The 18,067-nt window shown below is 38.0% G+C and overlaps 4 protein-coding genes across 8 annotated transcripts in view; all 4 read left to right on the top strand.

The window, feature by feature from the left end:
• LOC136238830 (protein ERGIC-53-like) overlaps window positions 1-7,306 on the top strand; it is an 18,248-nt gene extending 10,942 nt beyond the window's left edge. The window contains exons 11-12 of one of the 2 annotated variants that reach the window (XR_010693210.1): window positions 6,899-7,028; window positions 7,088-7,306. The gene's annotated coding sequence lies outside the window, so the exon portion shown is untranslated. Of the gene's footprint in view, window positions 1-6,898; window positions 7,029-7,087 lie in introns of those variants that run through there. The other variant, XR_010693212.1, reaches the window with a different exon arrangement.
• The window catches only part of LOC136238831 (protein ERGIC-53-like), a 42,953-nt gene continuing 29,600 nt past the window's right edge, over window positions 4,715-18,067 (top strand). For all 4 annotated transcript variants that reach the window (XR_010693213.1, XM_066029444.1, XM_066029445.1 and 1 more), the window contains exons 1-3: window positions 4,715-4,876; window positions 5,004-5,080; window positions 5,143-5,206. The gene's annotated coding sequence lies outside the window, so the exon portion shown is untranslated. The remainder of the gene's footprint in view (window positions 4,877-5,003; window positions 5,081-5,142; window positions 5,207-18,067) is intronic.
• On the top strand, window positions 5,729-18,067 carry LOC136238834 (uncharacterized). Its single transcript, XM_066029454.1, has 6 exons — window positions 5,729-5,805; window positions 5,876-5,939; window positions 16,513-16,583; window positions 16,632-16,784; window positions 17,704-17,833; window positions 17,888-18,067. The coding sequence occupies exons 4-6, from the start codon at window positions 16,717-16,719 to the stop codon at window positions 18,050-18,052; spliced, it is 363 nt and encodes a 120-aa protein (XP_065885526.1). The 5' UTR covers window positions 5,729-5,805; window positions 5,876-5,939; window positions 16,513-16,583; window positions 16,632-16,716; the 3' UTR covers window positions 18,053-18,067.
• LOC136238829 (uncharacterized) lies at window positions 8,303-10,299 on the top strand. The gene is made up of 2 exons (XM_066029441.1): window positions 8,303-9,291; window positions 9,338-10,299. Exons 1-2 carry the CDS (start codon window positions 8,311-8,313, stop codon window positions 10,142-10,144), a joined length of 1,788 nt encoding a protein of 595 aa, XP_065885513.1. The 5' UTR covers window positions 8,303-8,310; the 3' UTR covers window positions 10,145-10,299.

Below are 18,067 nucleotides of genomic sequence, written 5' to 3'. Positions count from 1 at the left end.
AACTTGACAAATGAGTTGTTTTAAGCCAGGAAATAGCATTTTTGAAAGATGTTAAAATGAACGTTAGTATTGAAGGATGATTGTACAAGGGCCATGGGCTGCTGCCACACAAGCCCATAGTGGTTACCTTTGCATAGTAGCTGTAGGGTTTACCTTGCTGAAAGTTATAGTAGCCACGGCTATTAGCCAGTCAAACACATGCAATACCTGTGCACCACTCAGGCACTAAAGTCATGCGCAGGCCAATCCTCTTGTGGCAGAGTTAGAAACCCATGGGAGGACTGTCCAAGTCTCATGGAGAGGTCGTGGAACCCAAAGATATTGGGCATCAGTAACACCACATTGCCAACTTTCGATGATATGATTAAGGAGACAAAATAATGTAATGAAGGCATATGGGAACGTAAATATAAGGCAACATATATAGCATAGACTGCTGCTGCTAAATAGCATCAAAAGTTATCAACCACCTAATATTGTTATGATTTAGCATTAGAAGACTACAATATTTGTGCTGTTTGCACCTGGCAATCTAGTTAATAAAAAATATTATATTTCTTGTATGGGTATAAGAAATAATACTGTATTGCATACAAGCAAAGACATTTCAAACTCCAAATAGCATTTAATACAAGCTGTGCACGTGGTTACTTAAACATCATTAATGATATTTGAATTTAGCTGATTTGATATTGGCAAATTTTAATTGCCTGCACACCACTAAAATAGGCCCATGCAATTAATTACTTGGGTTAAACTAATTGGTTCATTCTATACAAAGTCCTTGTACTGTAGATGCCAAAATTGAACACAGGTACCTGAATTGAAGTTTGCTTCACAGTGATTTGTCACAGTGAATGGATAGTAGAGATCAAGTTAAGAGTCACTGGTAGAATGAAGACTGGAGCAGACGGGATAGCATTTCAGTTTACTGAGAAGAAGGCTGAAAGTGGTCTCACATTTGGTGGACCAGAGGGGCCTTGGAGTGTTTCTTGATTCTTTTGACATTGATGGACACACAAGATAATCCTCAAATACAAGTTGTAATGAATGATGGATGGCCGGAACTAACAGTTACAGCCATCATGTGCAAGACACTGTTAACTAATGATGTAATACTTCAGGACTAATTTCCATTAAGGATTAGGTCATTAATCCTTGTATTTTTTTGTGATGATGATATATGTGACCGGATTTGCGAAAAGGTACCTTTTCCACACATTTGACATACCAGCAAACAAAATGATGTAATACTTGACTCCTTATACTGATTAACTTTTTCTTAGTATCAAAATGTAGCCAGATACTGTAGCTACATGTATTGAAAAGTTCAAGCAATTATATACCACGATCAAAAAGTTATGAAGCTTTAAAGTTCACAAAATGGGTCAAATTTTGTGTGTGAAAAAGGTACCTTTTCGCAAATCCGGTCACATATGATGCAACATTTTCATAGCATCTTATTATATAATTAAAATAAACCTAACCGCTCATTTCTGAATCTTTAATATATAGTGAACTGTCTGGTTTTACAGTGGCCCATTAAATGGATAACATTTTCGATCCAAAATATTTTCATCAATGATGTATAAGTGATGAAAATATTACAGCAATAAGAAGATAGTTTGTAGAAGTGCATGATCTCTTAGATAGACACATGAGCAGTGATATACATGTAGTTGACATCTTACCCATATGTGTATGGGCCATCCCATATATGTAGGACAAACATAAGAAGTGAATTTTTTGCATGAATACGTGTAGCCACGGCACTACTTTAGACTACCAGCTGGATATTAGTAGAATGGCCTGGCATCAATGTAAATGCATACCTTGCTATCCTGAGCTCAACCTGGTGATACCAATCTTTTCAGATACAAAGTGCAATAGAAACACTTACAGTGTTTTGAAGTAATATCAATGCCCCAGCAAAATTGTTGCATGAGTGCAACAGCTATATTTGAATTTGTAAAATGGCCTGGCATCAATGTAAATGCATACCTTGCTATCCTGAGCTCAACCTGGTGATACCAATCTTTTCAGATACAAAGTGCAATAGAAACACTTACAGTGTTTTAAAGTAATATCAATGCCCCAGCAAAATTGTTGCATGAGTGCAACAGCTATATTTGAATTTGTAAATGATTTGTTGATTTTGATATACACTGTAGCCAATGATGAAATTTAACTGTGGTGATGAATTTATCCTTATTTTCGTAAATGGTTTCACTGTGTTTGTTGGCAAACATATTCATGTGTATTGGTAGATGAGATGTACTGTGAATGTGTTTGTGTGTTGTAGTGATGGTGTTGGACAAGATCAGTCTGTCTGAAGGAATTCCGCAATTGTCCACATCCTATGAGATTACATATCATCCAAGTTAAGGGCACTCTTGAAGTGAGACCATACTCTAACATTTTAACAGTGTGTCATTACCACCCTGCAGGTGTGGGTACATGAGGGACTGTCACAGATTATGACTTGTGTGGCATGGTGTCCACTACCCCTAACATACCAGATGAAGGATACTTTGGTATCTCAGCAGCAACAGGTGGACTATCAGATAATCATGATGTGATGTCATTCATTGTTCATAGTCTACACCCATTGGATGAGGGGAAGGAGGTAGGCTATTATTGTATGTGTTATTTTGGGAATTTTTTTATTGTTGAGAGTTTAATTGGAACTTCACTCCCTATATATATAGTTGGAGTATACGGTTGTGTGGTGTGTGTTTTATTAAAGTGTGTTGAATGTAACAGAAGAAAGTAAAAGAGAGATTTGACCAGTATGCTGAAGAACTGACTAAGAAGAGTGGAACGTGAGTTAGCAGTTCTCGCTATATATATATATTTGTAAAGTAACTGGAGTATCACATACTACATGTTATAGGCCATCAAAACAACCAAGTGATCATGTGAATGTGTACCAGAACAGCTTTGAACATGAGTTCTCTCTGTGTGTGTGTCTGTATGTACATGTGTGTGTGCGTGTTTGTACGTACATGTGTGTGCGCACGCGCGCGTTGTTTGTATGGGCATGTGTGTGTGCGTGTGCGTGTGTGCGTGCGTGGGTGTGTGTGCTTCGTACAGCTGCTGTAGGCTTTGCTTTTGTGTGTGCATGTATGTGTGTGTGTGTGTGTGTGTGTGTGTGTGTGTGTGTGTGTGTGTGTGTGTGTGTGTGTGTGATGTGCATGTGCTTAAATCTATGCATGCACACATGCATTTTTGGACACATACAAATCTATGTATAAATCCCAACATACTGTACAGTACAATGTCTCACACACCAGTATAATAGGTCTATATTACTTGTTCTATACAAAGTTTTGTACTGTAGACACCAAATCTGAATACAGGTACCTTTACTAGGCTTCTTTATAGCATCAAGGATGCTCATTTCTATCAGACTAGTAGTAGTAATACAATATATTTGGTGATTATTAGGTTGGCTATGGAACAAGGAGAAGTTCAGTCACAATGAATGGATGGTTGGTGGAGATCAAGTTAAGAGTCACTGGAAGAATGAAGACTGGAGCAGATGGGATGGCATTCTGGTTTACTGAGGAGAAAGCTGAAGGTGGTCCCACATTTGGTGGACTAGAACGATGGAGGGGCCTTGGAGTGTTTCTTGATTCCTTTGACAATGATGGACAACAAGATAATCCTCAAATACAAGTTGTAATGAATGATGGAGCTACCAGTTACAACCATTATGTGTGAGACACTATTAACTAATGATGTAATACTTCAGGACTAATGACTTAGTAATTCCCATAAGAATTAGGTCATTTCCTGTGGTGCTGTGATGATGATATATGATGCAATGTTTTCATCCACTGTAAAACCAGACAGCCCATTATGTAGCCTTCTAAAGCTTCAGAAATGAACAATTAGGCTTCAATTTTATTATATAAAATAAAAACTGCTATGGCCCATTAATTGCTGTAAATGTTGAAATGACTGGTCATACGTAAAGAAAATTTTCGATGCAAAATATTAATTTTTCACCAGTGTGATGACTATTACAGCGACAAGAAGAAGACAGTTTGTATGTAAGTGAAATAATTTCTTAGGTAAACACATGGACAGTGATAGATATGTAGTTGGCATCTAACCTATACGTGTAGGGCCATCCCATATGTGTACGGGACAAATACACATAATAGGTTCAAACATCTCCATAAGAAATGGATTTTGTGTAGTCCCAGGACTACTTCTGTTCCTGCTGCTTATGCTTAGAACACTACCAGTTGGATATGAGCTAGAATGATATCAATGTAATTAATACATTGCTAACCAAGCCCAACCTGGTGATACCAGTCTTCTCGGATGCAAAGTACAATGGAAATATATGCGGTATTAATTCTTGCAAGACTGCAATCGCTGTTTGACTTGTTAAATAAGTTGTTGATGAAATTTTGTGGTGATGAATGTTATCCTTACTTTCCTAATGGTGTCACTGTGTTTTTTTGGCAAACATATTCATGTGTATAGGTAGATGAGATGTACTGTGAATGTGTTTGTGTGTTGTAGTGATGGTGTTGGACAAGATCAGTTGAGCTGTCTGAAGGAATTCCGCAATCGTCCACATCCTGTGAGATTACGTATCATCCGAGTTAAGGGCACTCTTGAAATGAGACCATATTCTAACATTTTAACACAGTGTATCACTACCAACCTCCAGGTGTGGGTACACGAGGGACTGTCATAACGAGATAAAGACTATGACTTGTGTGGCATAGTGTCCACTACCCCTAACATACCAGATGAAGGATACTTTGATATCTCAGCAGCAACAGGTGGACTATCAGATGATCATGATGTGATGTCATTCATTGTTCATAGTCTACACCCATTGGATGAGGGGAAGGAGGTAGGCTATTAATTGTATGTGTTATAAGACATTATTTTGGAGGGAGTTTTAGAGAATTTATTGGAACTTCGCCTGGAGTGCAGTTGTGTGGTGTGTGTTTTATTAGAATGTTTTTATTGTGTTGAAGGCAACAGAAGAAAGTGCAAAAGAATATCAAGAGAGATTTGATCAGTATGCTGAAGAACTGACTAAAAAGAGAGGAACGTGAGTTAACAGTTCTTGCTATATAGTAAACTTGCTGGAGTATCACATGCTACATGTTATAGGCCATCAAAACAACCAAGTGATCATGTGAATGTGTACCAGGACAGCTTTGAACATGAGTTCTCTGTAAGTGTGATGGTTACTTGATGTTGCATACAAGTATAAGTGAATTACACAACTTTTACATCAAATTTGCAACATACAAATACATACCATTTTTTATCCATATAGACACCCAGGTGTTTATCAACGTACTGTTTAAGTAGGGATCACTCTTACAATGACGCATGCCGCCTAAAACGCCAACTTTAAAAATCATCCTAAAAACATCTTGCGTGATGAAAATTAGGAATAATATTAGTCCATCTAACATCAAATACAGCATTGGTGTCCACTACCCCTAACATACCAGATGAAGGATACTTTGGTATCTCAGCAGCAACAGGTGGACTATCAGATGATCATGATGTGATGTCATTCATTGTTCATAGTCTACACCCATTGGATGAGGGGAAGGAGGTAGGCTATTATTGTATGTGTTATTTTGGAGGGGAATTTTTTTTGGTGAGAATTTAATTGGAACTTTACTCAATATAGCAGGAGTACGGCTGTGTGGTGTGTGTTTTATTAGAATGTTTATTGTTGAAGGTAACAGAAGAAAGTACAAAAGAATATCAAGAGAGATTTGACCAGTATGCTGAAGAACTGACCAAGAAGAGAGGAACGTGAGTTAGCAGTTCTTTCTATATATAAATCAAACATCTATAAAGTTATTGGAACCATTACCTGTTATAGACCATCAAAACAACCAAGTGATCATGTGAATGTGTACCAGGACAGCTTTGAACATGAGTTCTCTGTAAGTGTGATGGTTACTTGATGTTGTATAAAGGTATAAGTGCATTACACAACATTTAGATATTAGTACATTCGAATTTGCCACATACAAATACATACCGTATTTATTTGTATAGATGCCCAGCTGTAAACCTAGCTGAAAAATCTTGTTATATAGCCTAAGCTATTGTAATCTTTTACCTTGTATTAAAGTAGCATCCCCTGGTCTTCATTTAGGATCTGACATTATTTAAGCCTGGCTTTAATACAGATAAATACAATCCATGCACATTGTCTTTTCTCATATAGTATGAAGCAGATTGGGAAAGAAATCTTTGTCAAATTTTGGAGACACAGTATGATGTGAATCGTGCTGTAAAGTATGTTTAACTTATACATAGTATTACATGTTCTGTTATTTTCCTATCTCCCATTCAGAATATTACAGGACAAAACTGATCAGATCATTAATACACTACTTGTTGCATCACCATCAGCAGGGGGTGGGGCTCTACCTGCAGGCATGAGGGAGGAGCTGACCAGCATTAAGAACACACAATCTCTTGTGCAACATCAGCTGGGGGATTTGAGGTATGGCACAATAATGGCCAGTATTCTATTTGCACTTGTTCAGAATCATATTTAGTTATACATTTCATCATTTTCCCTCACATTAATAGTATGAAATGTGTAGCTTGAATTATGTGTAAGGTTTTGTATCTAGTAGAAAGTTGTACTCAATTAAGCCTAATGCAGTGTGCGGTATTCATATTATTTGAAGGTTGATTTTATTTTCTTTAAATGCAATATTGTAGTGCTTAATAATCCACAATAGACTTGTACATACTCTAAGTGCTGTAAAACATTTGTAGCCTGTCCTTATGTAGAATGGACTTGCGTAATCTTAACCCAACAAAACCACTTCATAATGTATCGGGATACACGGGTTGTTTTATCATGAGAGGTTTCTTCTTTACTTAGGGAGTATCTAGAGAAGAATCAAGCAAAAGGAGGAATCACATCTGAAGCACTTCAGCCAATATATGAGCTGAAACATGTAGCAGAGAGATCATCAAAGAGTAGTGAAGAAGTGTTAGCAAAGTTATCCACAGTGAGTAGTGGTATGGTATAGTGGTTGATGGTGATGTTGTATTGTGTTGATGACTGTAGTTGATACAAGTGTTGTCATGTCCCCCACCCCCTGTGTGTCAGTCCATCATCCAGTTTACATTACTGGGTAGCGTTCAGGTGGTGATATTGTTAGTGTACAACTGGTACCATCAAAGACAGGAAAGTGCTGCTAAGAAGTTCTTCTAGTAGCAGCCAGAAGAAGAAGGAATGAGTAACTGTACATTAGTGAATAGGAGATTATTATAGAATGTGTTGATTGCATGATTGAGACCATTATTAATAAATAATGAGAAGACATACGAATCCACAAAAAACCTCGGTCTCATGCGACCACAAAATACTGGTTTACAAAGGAACCCAGTGTGGGCATGGCAAGGGTGGAAAAAAAAATGACCTACAGATATACAGTGTTGGGAGCAACGCGTTACATAAGTAACGCTTTACGTAATATTATTACTTTTGTGGTAACAAAGTAATATAACGAAATACGCTATGAAAACAGGTAATATAACGCAAGATACTTTACTTACAAACGTAACGCGTTACCTAAGTAATATAATTACTGTAACGAATCTAATATGACGTAATATTATTACTAAAAGTAACGAAGTTACTAATCTTGTTAGTAATCCTCTGAGTAACGCCTAACCACAATGGAGTAACGAGGCCTATTGAATGAAGCTTATTCACTAGCTTCTTACTTATAACCAAGATTTGTACATTGCCCAACAACGCAATCATGTCACGTGATAAGGTGGTAGTTTCACACGTGACAGCTTGAGGCTGTGGACACAAAGTAATATAATATGTAATATTATTACAGTTACTTTATTTTATGGGTAATATGTAACTGTAACTAAATAGTTCTGTTGCAAGTAATATGTAATATGTAACTAGTTACTTTTACAAAGTAACTTGCCCAACACTGCAGATATATAAGGCTATACAGTAACTACATGTATAACATACAAGTAAAAAATTAGACTACAATAATTACGCAAGTACTAGGTTGTACACAGCCACTCCCTGCAATCTCTCGCCATAAAAATTCTCTGGGATGCTGTACATAACACACACCTTTGAGGCATCATCTAGTAGTTGTCTCACTGAGGATTTGGTAATAGACAAATCCTGGTCAACAAAACGGAGTGCATTGTAAGTGTTGGTAACAGAATATCGATGGTAGTGCCCTAGCACACTGAATGTGAATTGGAATTTAAGCCACGCCCTTTTATTGTGTGCAAGCGCGTTTCCCAAGAAACATGGACAGCGCTAGGGAAAGTGATCGTCTTCAACACCTTTATCTTACTGGAGTGAAGCCAAACGGAAATAACATTGGCGTTGGTGCTTATGGAAGAGTTTTCGAGGTTGGATTTTGTGGAACTTTGTATGCAGCGAAAGAAATTCACTCTGTTCTGATAGAAGGAGTGGAGCGAGAAGGATTCGAAAGAATGAAGAGGATGTTTATTGAGGAATGTCATCAGAGTAGCGTTCTTGGTCATCAGAATGTTGTCCACGTTCTAGGAGTATACAATCCTGGTGGTGAGTCGCGATTACCAGTTCTAGTGATGGAGAGGATGCAGGAGAGCCTTACGTCACTGGTGGAAAAGTACCCTAACATTCCAATGTGTGTGAAGTTGTCTATGTTACTGGATGTGTCTAGAGGATTGTGGTACCTCCACAGTCATAATCCTCCCATCGTCCACCGAGATCTTTCCCCCAATAATATCTTATTGACTAGTCAGTTTGTGGCAAAAATCAGTGACCTAGGAGTAGCCAAAGTGATAAGAGCAGACAGCAAGAAGACAAAAACTCGTGCTCCAGGAACGGTGGACTTCATGGGACCAGAAGCTTTAGCAGAGATCCCAGAGTATGGTCCTCCCCTTGATGTGTTCTCTTACGGTGGAGTGATACTTCATGTGGTGAATCAAGAATGGCCTAAACCACTACATTATGTAGTGACTGATCCTAAAACTAGAAAACTGGTGGCTTTATCAGAAGTAGAACGACGTCAAGAACATATAGAGAAGATGAGAGGAGCTCCAGTAGACCTAAGGCATTTAGTTGAGCAATGTCTTGACAATGATTCAAGTAGACGTCCTCCAATATCAGATGTGTCAGAGAGGATGAGGAGGATGAAAGAAGCAGAGAATGTGAGGTGTCCAGATGTGACCATGAGCCCCATAACATGGCAGGTAGAACAGACAACTAAAATGTTGGGGGATACCACAACATCACCATCGGTAAGAGGTTTGTAAAATGTGATTGTGATGTTATTGCAATGTATAGGCCAATTCCCAATTGCAAGCAGATGTTTTCAATAAACCAGCGAAGGTGAAATGGAGAGAGGTAGCTCCTCTACCAGTGCGTCGATCAGCACATACAGCAGTACTACTACATGGATCAGTTTATGTTGGTGGAGGATTTGAAGGGAAAAGTGTCAGTGAAGCCAAAGGATGCTATAGAGTAGATATATACAATGTTTATGCTAATCAGTGGAGCACCTCTCCTATCACCGCACCACACAGTTGGTTTGCCATGACTGTACTGGATGATAAACTGATCATTGCTGGAGGTGAGACAAAGAGTGGTGAAGTCACTAACAAGGTACTTGTTTTCGATGATGGAGAGTGGAAGGATTATAGTGAAATGCCAACTGCTCGGTCTGATTCAGCTGCTGTTGGATATCAGTCAATGCTACTTGTAGTGGGAGGACAAGGCAATGCATTTATTGGACTGGCTACTACTGAACTTCTGGATGCCACCAATGGATGTTGGTACACTTGTGATGACCTCCCTGCACCTCACATACAACTCAAGGTGACTGTTATGAACAGCACACTCTACCTGTTGGGAGGAACTATTATTGATGCTACACCATCTCCACAAGTGTTCACTGCTTCATTAGACAACCTCTCAAGTCACCAGTTGAAGTGGCAGTCTCTCCCATACACTCCATGGTGTAATTCCACTCCTGTTGTTCTGTACAACAAGTTCCTGTTAACGGTTGGAGGGAGACAACCGTCTGATGAGACTAGTCAGACTAGTGAGGTGAATGCTTTTTCAACCCATCAACTGGTTTGTGGAGACGAATAGCATACATTCCAGTGCCAAGGAGTTCTGCAGCAGTAGTAGGTGTGGCTGGTAATAAGGTACTTGTACTTGGTGGAGCTAAACCAACTAAGCCAGTAATATCCAGTAATGTTTGGATTGGTATGTTTGATCAGTGATTTTGTATATTTACAGTACAACTGCTAAATTAGTACAGGGAAAGAGTGTAGACTCTGGGTAACTATAAGGTAGCTTCAGCCATTTTCACCAATATAGTGAATCTGCACTAAATGTAAGGGCTAGTACAATAGATATCACCAAACATTGAACCTGTGACCTCAATACCTGTCTGAGGGTTTTATAGTCTCTACCCTAATCCTAGCTATATGGGAGGTACCAAAAGGGAAAGTAGATTCACTACTACTGCTACTAGCAGTAGCAGTGCCAAGTTACCTAGCTTCCTGGCAAAGGAATTTTTTAGTACAGGCATAGAGGACCCCCAGGATCTATCTATATAATTTAATTTATTAAGTTGAAAAGCTGTTTGTCCGTCCGTCTGTCTGTTTGCATTCCATTTGAGTTCACGCATTCTCTCCTGTTGCTGCAGGTATCAAAGCGGCTTTGGCACCAAACAAAGCACTCATCTAGGAATAATCTAGCTTTTAAATGAAGCTTCTAGCTGTTGTTGTTCATCATTTACAGTGTGTGTAATGCAAGGGTGTAGAGCAAAAACTCATTCAAATTCTTTCTGCAAACTGCTAATAAACACCTATTCCAGTCAACTTATGCATGCCTTTATGAGATGGTTTTAATGAAAACTTGTCTAACAATTGGCTTATTGGTAGGGCACATGCTTGGTCCCAAGTTCTAATCCAGCTAGAGGCTGTTTTCTTGTTTTGTTGTTGCTCTGGCAACCTTTTTAGTGCATTTTTTTTCTGCTACAAGACACTTTTCATTTTTTCCTCTGATTCTGAATCTTACTGATGCAATATTCTTTTCTGTATGTGTGCCATTTTATTTTAACTTTCACACTGTAAAAATGAAGTGTAACTGCACAGGAAATAGTGTCATGGGGCACACTGATTTTTTGTGCACAAAGCACACTTCATTTTTTAGAGTAAAATTAGTAAACACTTTGACATCAACTTATATAATGCTTTTGTATAGAAAGGACTATTGTGTATATGGCTATATGTGAGACTATAGAGTAGACTTTGTTTCAATATTGAACGAGTATCCTTACCATTGCCACTAACTGAGGTAGTGTAAATATAGAGCAATGAAATCCTTCATGTATAGGGCAGGCATAGGTACAGGATGTAATACTGCTGGAGAGTAGGTGTACTTGCAGTACATTACAAATGTACAATTGGATGGTGTCTAAATAGCCAGCACGACAAATATTGCTTTAAAATAATGAGTATTAGCTATCATTCAGTAAGTTACACTGTATGTGTATGAAGTGTAGTGTTTCCATGCAGATCAATAAAGTCCTGCACTTATAGGGTAGGTCTAGGGCTATAGACTTTGTTTCAGCTTTATACTTATATCCTACTAATTCAAGTAGTGTACTAGGGGGCAACGAAATCCTGCACATAGGGCAATGAAATGCAGCACATACAGGGCAGGATTAATTAACTGTTGTGGTACTGCAAGAGATGTGTTTACAGTAAATTACATCACTTTGTGTTGGGTGTGCTTGCATTGAATATCATAATTATTATGCTGCATGTGTCCAAATAGCCAGCACAACAAACCAGCATTGCTTCAAATTTGATCCCATTAGTTCTTTAGTCCACTGATCAGTAAGCTACATGTATAACTACTGAAATATAGTGTAATCAGGGCAATAAAGTCCTGTATGCAGGGCAGGTACCAGTGCTAGTTCTTAATAAAAGATGTAGTACGTTTCTTGCCAGAATTGGTAGCTTATGAACACCATATTGTGGCTGTTCAAGTTGCCAAATTTGGAACTATGACCAGTTTCCAGTTGTTTTTTTTTGGCCTGCTTGAAAACTACTTCAAATTTTCCAAAAATGACAGTTGCAAATTGCTAAAAAAATAAAAATGGTTACCAGAAATTGCTAAAATGGCAATTTCTGAGCAGTCCAATAGTTTCCAAAATAGGACTTGTAACATACCTGTATAATCAGGCTGCACCACCAAGCAGTGTGTCACCTGGACAACACACACACACGCACATACACATACAGAGAATGGACGATTGCTGAAATCAAATCCTCCTAGAACCCATGTTGTGTCCCTTTGCATATTTACAAAAATACAGATGCCTAGCTTTCACAACACCAGCTGCAAGGAAAACACATCTGGGTACGTACATTCATTTTTGTGCATGCACAAGTCTATGTATACAATGGCAGTGTACAGTAGAAGCCAGACCAGTGTGTTTCATACACTAGTAAAATAAGTCCATATTAATTACTTTGGCCATGGTTACGTCACAGTGATTTCTGTATAGCACAAAAGGTACCAAGTTTTTTAGGCCTGTAGTATTTAGAGTACAATTGCTTTTGCAAGAAGAAATTCAGTCACAGTGAATGGACGGTGGAGATCAAGCTGAGAGTTACCAGTAGAATGAAGACTGGAGCAGACAGGATGGCATTTCGGTTTACTGAGAAGGCTGAAGGTGGTCCCACATTTGGTTTGGAATGTTTGACAATGGCGGAAAACAAGACAAACCTCAAATACAAGTTGTAATGAATGATGGATCTGCCAGTTACAACCATCACATGTAAGACACTGTAAACTAATGATGTGATACTTCAGGATGGTGCGTAACCAATGATGAAATTTGTGATGATAAATTTTATTCTTATTTTTCTAAATGCTTTCACTGTGTTTGTTGGCAAACATATTCATGTGTATAGGTAGATGAGATGTACTGTGAATGTGTTTGTGTGTTGTAGTGATGGTGTTGGATAGACCTGAGTCAAGTATGCTCAAAATTTGGCCCAAAATGCTTTCAGGAATTTCCCACTTATTATGCTCTTACAGTATTCCATTTATGCTTGTATTGTACTCCTAAGTTAGTAACATTTGTTACAATTATTTTGGAACATTTTCATCAGTGAATGCTCTTCTAGAGTATTTCACTATAAAGTGACTGTTTTATTAGAGAGCATTGATCTATTTTCTTGGAATTAAGCTCCACACTTTAAAATATCTACCTGCATTATGCTGGCATAGCACTCCAGCCTATTACAATTTTATCATGCTGGAATATTTGACGCAGGCCTAGTGTTGGACAAGATCAGCTAAGTTGCTTGAAGGAATTCTGCAATTGCCTACTTCCCATGAGATTACGTATTATCCAACTTAAGGGCACTCTTGAAGTGAAACCATATTCTAACATTTTAACACAGTGTGTCACTACCATCCTCCAGGTGTGGGTACGCAAGGGACTATCACAGCGAGACACAGACTATGACTTGTGTGGCATGATGTCCACTACCCCTAACATACCAGTTGAGGGATACTTTGGTATCTCAGCAGCAACAAGTGGACTATCAGATGATCATGATGTGATGTCATTCATTGTTCATAGTCTACACCCATTGGATGAGGGGAAGGAGGTAGACTATTGTTGTATGTGCTATTTTGGAGGGAATCTTTTTCTGTGAGAATTTAATTGGAACTTCCCCTATAGCAGGAGCGCAGTTGTGTGGTGTGTGTTTTATTAAAATATTTATTGTTGAAGGCAACAGAAGAAAGTACAAAAGAATACCAAGAGAGATTTGATCAGTATGCTGAAGAACTGATAAGAAGAGAGGAACGTGAGTTAGCAGTTCTTGCTATGTACATTTGTAAACTTACTGGAGTATCACATACTACATCTTATAGGCCATTAAAACAACCAAGTGATGATGTGAATGTGTACCAGGACAGCTTTGAACATGAGTTCTCTGTAAGTGTGATGATTACTTGATGTTGCGTACAGGTATAAGTGCATTACAGAACATTTAGACATCAAATTTGCCACATACAAATACATACTGTTTTTTTGTCCATATAGATGCCCAGGCGTTTATCAATGTGCTGTTTAAGTAGGGATCAATCTTACAATGACACATGCTGCCTAAAACGCCACCTTTAAAAATCATCCTAAAGACATCTTGCGTGACAAAAACTAGTTAGTCCATCCAAAAATTAATACAGAGACCAGATATAGAACTTTAAAAAAAGTTGAATTTTCGTCTGCCTGCCTGACCACATTCGCAAGACTGGAGGCCAAATGAGGCAGCATACAGCCACCATTTTACGCCACAATAACAATTCACCAGTGGCATGTACCTTTATAAGGTTCCGATGAGTATGTGCCCTCTGTGCCTTGTCTTTCATTTTATCTTCAATCAGGCTGGTCGTTGTCTTCTTCATACCATATTGAGACATTAATTTTCTGTATCAACACTTTCCTTGAGCAGCATATTTAGATGCCAACAAAATTGTTTAAAGTGCTACTGTAAAAGGCACTGGACACCCACTAGATACCTTATAGGTTTGTGACCATGCCCATTAATGATCTTGATTGACTTATAATTATCAATCACAGAGACTACACCTCTTAACAACCTACTTACTCGAACACGATGATCACATCCCCTTATTGGTTTAGCTGTATATATAATAGCACAGTGAAAATAACCATGCCCCTTTGTAGGTTATACAGAGGCTGACTTGAGATACTCTAATACAGCAGTCACCCTAATAGAACAGTCACCCTAATAGAACAGTCACACATGTACAGTGTATGCTATAACAAAAAAACCCAAACAAATCAGTATTATTAATTTTAATAAGTAGGGATCCAAGCGATAATAAGTAGTGAAACAAGAGAGAAAATAATAGCTTTACAGCATAGCTTGGTGGGAAAATCCCTACTTTGACATTGAACAAAATAATTGTTATAACATGCCAATATAGGGATTTTCCCACAGAACTATGCTGTAAAACCATCATTCATCTCTTGTTTTACTACTTTTTATCATTTGGATCCCTCTTTACTTTTAAATTAGCATTTTTAACATCTGTACTAGTTTATTTTTTTATTTTTTATAATCTATTTCATAAGATAGTTGAAAAGTCTTGTTGCCAGCCTTGTTCTACATATTAAGCTATTGTAGGACCTTGATTAGGCTTGCGTCGATTATGCTGGCATACCTGTAATTTTTGACATAATAGGGCATGAAAAGCATAAAGCATAATGCTGACATATTGGAGCATAATGGGTAAATTTCCTCCACATTAAGTATAACTTCTGCTATAACAGTCACAAAGTCAAGGGCTAACCTATTTTTGATGGTGAAATGATTCCTGACAACGAGTAGAAAATGCACTGCAGTCTTACAACAAGTTTATACACTCAACGGACGTAAATGCTTTTCATTGTGGGTTGAGTTTTATACAGTAGGACACATGTAGTCATGTGCCAACTAGTACTAAGGCATGGCAAAACAGTTTAGCTGAGCTTCAATCATTGAATTTGGTATATTATAAAGCGTATCATCGTCTGATTTTGAATAAAATGTGACATGATGATTATGATTATTGGAAGCTCGATTGGAAGAAAATACAATAGAAGTTCTGATGATAATAAAGTTAGTGTGGAGTCAGTATAACTAGTGAATATCTGGATATTGAAAATAATGAAGTCCCTGCAGGTCTGCAGTGAGACTGGGGTTAATATCAAACCAGGAAAATATTTCAAATAGATTAAGATTCCCTAATAGAACAGTCAAACACTCTAATAGAACAGTCAGCGCATGCAACAAAGAGAATGAGAACCATTAAGTGTTACAGGGGGTTAATATGTTTTTGGCATGGTGCTGGAAATGCAAGTTACTCATATATTATACTGAACAGTTGCTGTCCTTTTAATATCAATTGCTACAACTCAGAAGATCAATCAGAAAGCATGCATAATATTTATTTGCATACAAAGCTACAAAGATATAGACAAATTTTTATAGCTTCTGAGGGACTATAGAATATGCCCTGACCTCTGCTCTAATATGCCTACTAACTATGGAACACATCCCAATTTCAAGCTATTGCTATTATTTGTATGTTGTAGTTAAAGTTACACCTCTCCTGTCACATGAAGAACTTCTCTGCACAAAGAAATTAAAGACACAAAATAAAAGCATAATGCATTTCTGAAAAGTATAAAAACAAGTATAATAGGCAGAAAATTGGGGAAATGCCAAAAAGCACAATAGGAAAATTTTGGAGCATATTAGACTCTTGATATTAAGGTAGCATCTCCTGGCCTTCATTTAGGACCCAGTATTATTGTGCACATGACCTTTGTAAGCGTGGCTGGTAAGGTGATACATTTCCCTTTACTTATACGAATAGATACAATCCATACGCTCATTTGTTACTTTCTCATATAGTACGAAGCAGATTGGGAGAGAAATCTTTGTCAAATTTTGGAGACACAGTATGACGTGAATTGTGCTATAAAGTATGTTTAACTTATACATGTTTTGTTATTTGCCCATCTCCCATTCAGAATATTACAGGACAAAACTGATCAGATCATTAATACACTACTTGTTGCATCACCATCAACAGGGGGTGGGGCTCTACCTGCAGGAATGAGGGAGGAACTGACCAGTATTAAGAACACACAATCTCTTGTACAACATCAACTGGGGGACTTGAGGTATGGCACAATAATGGCCACTATTCTACTTACACTTGTTCAGCATCATATTCAGTTATACATTTCTTCGTTTTCCCTCACATTAATACCGTAAATGGCTGAATTGACAAAAATTAAAATGACAAATTATTTTTTAATTATATGAATAATTTGTGCAAACAACTATTAACGTATAGTTATTCTGTCAAAAAATTTTCATCGATTTTGCCAGTGGTGAAAATATGTTGCGTTGAAATGAAAATTTTCTATGCCAAAATTTTCTTGATTTACGGTAGTATGAAATGTCTAGGTTTAATTATGTGTAAGATTTGTATTTAGTAGAAAATTGACTCAATTAAACCTAATGCAGTGGTCAGTATTCATATTACTTGAATAGATGCTTTTACTGAAACTCAACTGTATTGTAGTGCTTAATAAGCCACAATAGACTTGTTGCTGCTGTGAAACATTTTGTAGCCTGTCCCCAGTGGTGGAGGAAGTAGTTGATATGAGGGGGGGGCTGACCAGGGGCGGAAATGAACTGAGGCACTATATTGTCTCTGGATTGGTAGGGTGAGACAAAAAAAAAAAAAAAAGGTCACAGCCAGCTGACAATAGCTGCTCACCTCACCAGCTACACATTTATAGCTGATAAACTATATAAAAATCCTTACATAGCTCTAATACTGTGAGAGTATCTCGATCTTTATCACGGTTTTCAGCCCCACTCCAAGAAGGATAATTTCGCCGTGACATCATTCTGAGGGGGGCTAAGACCAGACCGAGGGGATTCAGCCCCCTAGCCCCCTCCTCCCTTTCCGCCGCCTATGCCTGTCCCTATGTACAATAGACTTAATCTTGACCAAACAAAACTACAAACAATGCCATTTCACAATACATTCATGGGTTGTTTAACATGAGAGCTATCCTTTTTACTTAGGGAGTATCTAGAGAAGAATCAGGCAAAAGGAGGAATCACATCTGAAGCACTTCAGCCAATATATGAGCTGAAACATGTAGCAGAGCGATCATCAAAGAGTAGTGAAGAAGTGTTAGCAAAGTTATCCACAGTAAGTAGTGGTATGGTATAGTGGTTGATGGTGATGTTGTGTTGATGACTGTAGTTGACACAAGTGTCGTCATGTTCCCCACCCCCTGTGTGTCACCCCCTGTGTGTCAGTCACCGCAAAGAGTGCTTTATTGAACGGATAAAGCACTCTTTGCGGTGCAATAAAGCACTCTTTGTGGGCAATAAAGCACAGTTGCTCACGTGCCTTAGTATAGGCTAATAGCCTGCACCGCAA

This window comes from Dysidea avara, chromosome 11 (genome assembly GCF_963678975.1).
Source record: "Dysidea avara chromosome 11, odDysAvar1.4, whole genome shotgun sequence".
In the NCBI taxonomy this organism is placed as follows: Eukaryota; Metazoa; Porifera; class Demospongiae; order Dictyoceratida; family Dysideidae; genus Dysidea; species Dysidea avara.
The sequence above is the reverse complement of the archived record's forward strand: the minus strand, read 5'-3'. Positions and strand labels throughout refer to the sequence as shown.

What these genes read in the sequence shown, in the direction of transcription:
- LOC136238829 (XM_066029441.1), top strand. Translation starts at nt 8,311, where the DNA reads ATGGACAGCGCTAGGGAAAGTGATCGTCTTCAACACCTTTATCTTACT. An exon ending in ATACCACAACATCACCATCG is followed by an intron (nt 9,292 to 9,337) that starts GTAAGAGGTTTG and finishes TGCAATGTATAG; the next exon opens with GCCAATTCCCAATTGCAAGC.
- LOC136238834 (XM_066029454.1), top strand. Translation starts at nt 16,717, where the DNA reads ATGAGGGAGGAACTGACCAGTATTAAGAACACACAATCTCTTGTACAA. An exon ending in CATCAACTGGGGGACTTGAG is followed by an intron (nt 16,785 to 17,703) that starts GTATGGCACAAT and finishes CTTTTTACTTAG; the next exon opens with GGAGTATCTAGAGAAGAATC. An exon ending in TGTTAGCAAAGTTATCCACA is followed by an intron (nt 17,834 to 17,887) that starts GTAAGTAGTGGT and finishes TGATGACTGTAG; the next exon opens with TTGACACAAGTGTCGTCATG.